Below are 8,129 nucleotides of genomic sequence, written 5' to 3' on the forward strand. Positions count from 1 at the left end.
TCTTACATATATTTAATGAAAAAATGTTCAGTAGACAAAAATAGTTATGCGGAAATGTGAAATAAATGAGAAGCAGAGGAGGTTCATAGACTCCTTATGCTCCTAGGTAAGGAATCATCCTTGTTCCTCCAGTAGAAGGTTCTTTAAGTCTTACCTGCAAAGTGAAGACCACTCACTCCAGGATGAGTTGTAATAGCGATCCCTGGCCTGCACAGAGATCTTGTCTTTTAGCCCCGTCATTGGAATCTGAATAGACTGCTCATCAGCATCATAGACCTATGAACAGGGCACAGCTCCATCAGCAGATTGTAAAGGTCAAGCAGAACACACAATAAGATGCCAGACATTGCAACAAGCACGTGTAACTCAGAAACCCACTGGTAGTCTGTTGTTTCAGTGGCACCAATCTTCACCCACAGATACCAAAGTCATGAGGACTTGTGAGAACTTGAGCCTCAGCAGAAACAAACTAAAAAGCTCACTTTCCACTGAAGTTAGTGCTGTAATGTGATCCAAACCCCAAACTGAAACAGTCATTAAAACAGAGAATTTATTTGTTTATCTGGGTTTTTCTCTTTTTCTTCTTCTCCCAGAATGGAAACCCTAAAAGACAGAAGTTGCTGCTTTGCAGTATCATCGAAATTTCCACTGAGGACTTGTGGCCGATACAAGAAGTGCTCTGTAGACTGGCCAGTTTCTCTACCTAAGGGACTGTACAAGTCAGCCCTACTAAAATCGAGGAGCCAGCACCAGGGGAATGGCCCCATCTGCTGGTACAGTCTTGCTTATTTTTTTCACATAGAAAAAGATCCTCTAGTGTCTTTGGTTTAGTCAGTCGACAAACGAATGATCATTGCATTTGTTTACTTTTCTGATTGCTGGACCAAGGAAGAGCAGCACTGCAGTTAAGGACCTGCACTGTGGTCAACTAGTTTGTGTATTTCTTTCTAGTTCTGCTGTTGATTTCTTTGCCAACCTAGGCAAATTGCCATACTACTGTTGTGTACCATTTAGTTTATCCATGAGCATTAGCAAAGGAAGCAAAACCAGTGATCTAAAGCTAATACAGAGTAGCAGTGTTTAGTTAACAATTAACTAAGAACTGGAAAGTGAGTGGCAAAGACTGTAGTCTTTGCCACTCACTTTCCAGTTCTTAGTCTTTGCCAGTCTCCACAGAAATGCTATCAAATGAGTCATTGATTCCTTACTTGCCAATTCACCTATATAGAAAGTCTGAGCTACCCAGGTACAAACAACATACAAGGAAATCAGTGCAACAGATCCTACATGTCTTGATTTGGAAACTGGGATTTTCCCACATTAGGACCCACACAGCCTACTAATGAATTACTAAATACTTTTCTCACGCTAGCATAGCTATGCAATGCTGGGCACAATTTTATCTCCCCAGTTACATCAGTGTTCCATCCACTCCAGACTGCGTTGTTTGCATCTTACTGCTCATAGAACTGGGAAGGAGGTCTTTTTCTGCCAAGACAGAATCTTGCCATATTTGGGTTTTAGCACCCTTTTTTTTTTTTTTTTTTAAATTGTAGTCCACAATTCTTGCATACTAAACTCATATTATTTATAGTGTCTGTTCAAGCAAGAAAATCATGTTTCAAATGTTGTATCTCTACCTGGCTTTTACGTTTCTTTGTACTTTCAACTTTGACCCTGAAAGTCAAAGGGAAGTAGGACTTTGGTGTGCTCCATGTTCTGGGATATGTCCAAGTCACTGTTCCATTTGTGGCCACATACTGACATTGGGGTGGGTCAGGTTTTACTGCAAGAGAAAATGTAGAAGGAATTAATTCACATTAGCAGCATAGTATCAGATGTTGGTGTACTAATGTTGATAGTCCTATAGGAAGCAGCTTTGGGATTAAGAGATTAAGAGAGGAGCAGGTGTGATGTGTAAGAATGGCCTTGTATGCTTCTCATGGAAAATTAAGAACACTCCCACTCTCTGAATAAGGCCCTTTTTTTTTTTTTCTTTTTTCTTTTTTCTTTTTTTTTCTTTTTTCCTTTTTCTTTTTTTTTCTTTTTTTTTCTTTTTTCTTTTTTTTTCTTTTTTTCTATTTTTCTTTTTTTTTTCTTTTTTTTTTTTTTTTTTTTTTTTTTTTTTTTTTTTTTTCTTTTTTCTTTTTTTCTTTTTTTCTTTTTTTCTTTTCTTTTTTTCTTTTTTTTCCTGGAGGGTTGCAGAGGGCTGTGTTGGACACAGAGGAATATCTTCAGCCCCTGCTGGCTGTGAAGGCATTTAACAAAATATCTTTTTTTTAGGATGCTTTTTTAATTTTTTTGTGCCCTGTGGCATCATGGTCACAACTGATCCTCTGACTTCCTGTCAGTTTCTGTTAACCTGCCCAGGATGCCCATCTGTAAGAATGGATCAGGAGGGAAGCATACACAGTGTTAACAGTTATCTGAGTTAATCTGCAGTTCTCAGAGAATAGCCTGCTGGGTTATTGGTTATTCTCTGATTTTTCCCACATACCCTTTCCAAAACATGTCCATCTAATAGAGAAGGCCACAGAAACTTCTGGGGGATGTGGGGGTGAGAGGGTTGGAGGTCACAAGCTAGCGAGATGTTACTTCTTCACTTCCTCATTCTCTTCCGGACTGCTGCTATGATTTGTGTTCCCCTGTTCCTGTAACTGGGGCTTGATACAGATTTACAGTAGAATAGGGCAGGGATTCCCAAGCTTGGTTTGATCAGCTATCGTTGTTAGTTCCATTAGCAGCAGGAAGAATAAAGCTAATAATTAATCTTGGTTCCTGGGCTACTCACTGATATCTCTGATGAAGAAGCTGCTAGTGTAGTTCTCATATTCCACTTCATCAATGACCTCCAGGAACATCTCAGTTGGCTGGTGCTCTTCAGCAAATGGACAGTAATTTTCTTTCTGGCACTGGACTGTGTATTGAGTCACTGACTTATCAGTGTGAGCTACAGGGCTGCTGCAGGTTATGTCTCCTTGAGAGCTGAATAGAGAACAGAGAAAAGTACTGTTTTGTTCTGAGAACTTGTTGCCACAATGATAACATGTAGTTTGTAAGGTAATGTTTTGCTGTTGCCTGTATAATTTTACAGCTACAACAGCTGCACAAACAGTTCAATGGGAGTTCTTACTTTTCAGTGCTGTATATTACATGTTAATATTAAATCACAAAAGCCCCCCTGCACTAGCAGAAGGAATTAGTGTTTGAACCTAAACCAGGATATTTCATTTCTTTTTACAACACTGTCCCATGACAAGTTCTGGTATCTTCCTTTGCTCCTTAGCCCTTTCCAAAACCTTGCTGGAAGAAACAAGGGCAAGTTAAAATGTAGCCATTGGGGAAATAAATAACAAAAGCCATCTATAAAGTACTACGTGAATCTGGTTCTAATTTTGCATTCAGCAAAATAAAACACTTCACAGTTATTTCTTCTTTAACAAACTAAAATGACCTTTGCTCAAGCACTCCATGTTTTGGAGAAACCCCCAAGAGTAGTGGGAGGTAGGAAATCCCCACAAGGTTTCCCTCACATATTTCCCTCGCAGGTTTCTGCAGTGTTCCTCAACAGAGACTTGTCAGTGGACATGTGGCTTTTGCAGTGGGTGCAGCCTCCCACTCCCTTAATTCCACTGGATCTGCTGTGAAGACACCCAAGATTGTTTCTGCTTTTGGCTCAACTTCCTCTCTCTCCCCTGCATGAACTGTTTTTGCTATTGCCTAAGTTATTCTGTGGCTGTACTCTAGCAGCTGTAACGGTCCAGTGGGGATTGTTCCATTTTCAAGTCTTTATTAATTTCTGAGCAACTTCCATGCCCTTATTAGTTAAATTATTCCCAGTGATGGCTCAAAACATTTTGCAGATGTTCAGACTCTGGAACTGGGATTCCTTGCCTTCTAGATGTCCTCAATAGCCTAAAATCCAGGATCTCCTACACAGAGTAACACAAAGGGCTGTTCTAGCCTTACTATGAGGTTGTTAAGGAAAGTACAAGCTTTTACCCTTTTAGGCTTCTGATTGTGAACTTCACATTTGGACTCTCATTTTCTGTCATCCATGAACATATGAAAATTCCAGAGTAATTCTTTGCCTCACATTTTAAAAATGTTCTGTTTGGCTCTAGATGGAAAAAGAAAGAAAACATGATTTATTTACTCTTTTTACCAAAATGGTCAAAGCAGGGCGAAAACAGTAATTCACCAGACTCCCATCTACTTTGGCAGGTGGTGGGGACATAAGTAGACCCAGTCTAATACTGCCCCTTGGGCAGCCACCTGTATTTAAAAAGCCATATAACCACTGCTAGCGGCTGAAGGCTGGTTTACATGGCACCACATTAACCACATCTGTGTAGATATTGACAGGAGCTAGAGCATCCCCACGCTATTGCAGGCAGATGTCAGTAAGAGGTTTATACAGACAAATCCATTGCTCCTTTCACAAAGAATTATTGCAGCTATTCTGTTGGCAAACCATTGTATTTGTTATTCTGAGCACGAGAGCGCACACCGTGGATAATCTCACATCTTCACACACTGGGGCACTTCATGGGAAGTGAACGAGGCCTCAGTGTAGGCATGTGTTTTGTTTGTGGTGCCCAGTACTGCAGACTCTCAGCAACTCTCTATTCTACCCTGGATGTAGCTGACTGGCAGACCAGCCTACTGCATCTGCTATGTGGGTCCAGGAACCAGGGAAAAAGCCTTGGAAATTTCTAAGTTCTTGGCACTACAGTGAGGTGCTGCAGTATGAGACACAGATGAGTGTGGTTCATGCAGAGAATACAAAACATCACAGGCTTGTCCCTGTGGGTTAATTGTGAGTGGAGAAGCCCAAATGATAGCCCTTAAAATCTAGGTCAGTCCCTGGTCCTGTCATATCAGGTATCCCTGGTTTTGCAAACCCACTCCTGAGTGCTGGGTCTGCGAGATGGAGGCAAAGCAAGTCAATTGCTCCCCCACCAGAAAAGCAGTGGTGTAGTATTGATTTTATCCTGTATCTGGTAATTTCTACCATCACTCCATCCTATAGGTCTAGAGAGTCCTAAATTAATCCCATGGCAACCAACTCCTAGGTTGCTCATCAGTTGCACGATATACACACCCACAAAAGTAATCATTTGCCTTTCACCATCAGTAAAGCCATTTAAGAGGACCCATTTTAAAGTGGATATTTCTCATGCATTTCTCCAGAGAGCTCTCTCTGGTCCTCACAAAGCTCCATTGCACAAAGCTGAGCAAGATCTTACGACCATACCTTTAAAGCTTTTCAGAATTGACCTTATCATTTGCCCATTGGAATCTATTTTAGTAATGAGGAAGAAATCATAGCTGATGATTTCATGGGTATTAGCTGTCAGACAGGTGTAGTTGCCAGCATCTGGGAATTCTTTCACTTCGGCAATCAGAGTCTTTCCAGTTCCTCTCAGTTCAGTGCCCTTTTTCCAGTAAACTGACAGTGCTTCATCAGAGGTGTTACAGGTGAGCTTCACTCTTTTAGCTGGTGTCTCATCATTCCACTCTGATTCTATGACGTACACTGCATATTGCAGAGAAAGACATGTTAGCAGCTACTCGTATGTCACTGGATGATCTTTAAGGTCCCTTCCAACCCTAACCATTCTATGTTTCTATGAGTCTAAGACTGAACTGAGCCCCTTTTTTCAGCTCTACTCTCCAGGAAACAAATCTCTGGCTTTCTTGCCCAAGACCTCACCAACACCTGGAAATCTTTACTACAAGAAGAGATTTGACTTAGAATTTTACAGCCTATCTAGAACCTGCTGATCAATAGGAATGGTATTTTAATGGAAGAAGTTATTTTCTTTCCATGTTCCCCGACAATCTTATAGTGGTCCATAACTGTGGGAAGTAGGCAGGCACCGTTGTTTTAAAGGTGAGGATGCCAGAACACACTGAGCCTGGGTATTCCTCCTGCATGTGGCCTGTGCCCTTCGCTCGCAGAATGGCATGTAAAACCCCTCCATACTACAGTGCTTTGCTACGGTGGACACTTTGCCCTCTCCCGTGTCAAGGGTCTGTGAGTGAGCAATGGGTAGGAGGGGAGCTCTGAGTAAGTGGCTTGCATTTTCCTGTAGCTGATGCTATTTTACTTTTTCTGCAGGGAACAACCTGTATTCCTATCACCCTGGTCCCAGTGGAGCAATTACTAAGAGATGGAGGATTGCTGAGCTACAGTAGAGCTAAGTGGACTGCAACAGGGAGATATGGTCTCCTAAATGCCACCTTGTAATTCTGAAGTGCTCTGCTGGTCTTTCCAAATTAGAAGACAGACCACATAACAAAATAACTTGGAACAATTCCATTACAGAAGCATTATCTTCTCCTGTTTCTTTTCTCTGATTGGCTGAAGAACTTCACCTACGCTTCTGTGTGGCAACAGTTCTAAAATTTAACTGTCATTCCTCAGACATACTACTGCTGTCACATGCTCCCCAACAAAGTTCAGTGCCCTCAGAGAAGTGGCAAAAATTTGTTTCTTACTGTGCCTACACCACAGCAAGCACTCAGCTCAGGAAATTAGAGTTCCAGTGAGCTCTAAGACCTTTTCACCAGAGCATTTAACTATCACAATGAGAGCTTTAAGATTTTACCACAAAGAAGAAACACTAAGAAATACATATTAAGCACTGAATCTAAAATGGCAGAAAACACCCAACTCTAGGAAGCTTGGAAGCTTACCAAACTGCTTATGGATATTTGGAGCACAGGCAAGGTAAATCTTACAGACTTCAAACACAAAGGTTATTCTCAATGCTGCTAAACGTATTTGCAGATTTCAGCAACATGGTATTGCCCAGGAAACCCACAGGATAAATATTATTTTAATGTAAATAAATGGGGAAAAGTAACTGAATTACTTTTTACAAATAAAACACAATCAGATTGAGAATGCTTTTCTCATGTCAATTAAGGTCATAATTATCTGAATTTAGCCCAATTTTCTGGTAAGTTATTCAGAAGATTTGTTTGTTTATTACTATTGTATTTTTACAAATGTATTTGCATTTAAGTTATTTACCAGAAAAGCTGAATAAACTATTTCTAGGTTTTAGTTTTTACTGTGAAATATTATTTTTGACAATTAATTCTTCACTCATTTGTTTGTGGGCTGTTAACTAAGTCACAAGATACTGTTTCTGCTTCCAGATTGCATGACTGAAACTTGAAACAAGAGATCGGAGAATAGTAAATAAGACAGTTTCTAATGCAAAATATTAATATTTCTTCCATTAATACCAATTAGTTGGCTAGTTATTCAAAAACAAATAGGAAGAACCTTGGCCTAAGATACTATAGATAAATTCTGTGTTTGTGGACACAAGTATAACTCTGAAATACCCTTGTGTCCTACAGTCAGCTGTAGGTCTCAGTAAGTGAAGGCTGCTTACCATTTTCCTTCAGTTTCCACTGCGCTTCCAGAACGGCAGCAAAGGAGAATAATGAAAGTAAGGCACATAGTAGGTGAGACATCTGTAAGGAAAAAAAAAATACTAAACTTCACTGAGGACTGTTGAGTCTGTACTGAAATCAAGCTCAGTGCTGGACAGGATAATAAGAAGACAGAGTCCATTCTAGTGAACTAAGAAACATCCTCCCATTCTAAGAACTCTTGGACTACATAAAAAATGAATATCAGGTTTGTACTGGAGCTCAAGCCAAGATTTTGATCTGCTTGTTATTCACACCATAAATCAGATTTGAGAAGACCACAGAACTTAAAGGAAATTGTTGTGTGTGTAGGTCTTACATGGTCAGGAGCTCAGAAGCATTATCAGGTCCCTCAGTTAAATACTTCTCATGTAAGAAAAGTCCTGCTGATGTCGGTGAGGCTAGTTGTGTGAATAAGGCATTGGACTAAAGGATCAACAGACATTAAATTCCAGTCGTACAAAGCTTGTAAGTATATTCCTTGGTTTAAGCATGTCAGTAGTCTTGTTAAAACAAAGGGTTGCAAATAAAATGAAGGACCTGCTGAAGTGTTTAGCTGGACTGTAGTCTTCACCATCGCTCTTGTGAACGAGTGACAGCAGCCAATAATGCAGTGTAGAGCTGGCATCAGTACTGACACTTACCTGACTGGTACTAGTTCTATCATCCACCTGAGG

General features: G+C 40.4%; 1 protein-coding gene across 1 annotated transcript; it reads right to left on the reverse strand.

Moving 5' to 3' along the window:
• Positions 1-122: 122 nt before the first annotated feature.
• Positions 123-7,494, reverse strand: IL12B (interleukin 12B). Its single transcript, XM_010173437.2, has 6 exons — positions 7,413-7,494; positions 5,258-5,539; positions 4,003-4,120; positions 2,792-2,985; positions 1,641-1,786; positions 123-276 (listed from the first exon to the last, which is right to left on the reverse strand). Exons 1-6 carry the CDS (start codon positions 7,492-7,494, stop codon positions 151-153), a joined length of 948 nt encoding a protein of 315 aa, XP_010171739.1. The 3' UTR covers positions 123-150.
• Between the last annotated feature and the right edge of the window lie 635 nt (positions 7,495-8,129).

Source organism: Antrostomus carolinensis, unplaced genomic scaffold (assembly GCF_000700745.2).
Source record: "Antrostomus carolinensis isolate BGI_N321 unplaced genomic scaffold, ASM70074v2 scaffold8978, whole genome shotgun sequence".
Taxonomy (NCBI): domain Eukaryota; kingdom Metazoa; phylum Chordata; class Aves; order Caprimulgiformes; family Caprimulgidae; genus Antrostomus; species Antrostomus carolinensis.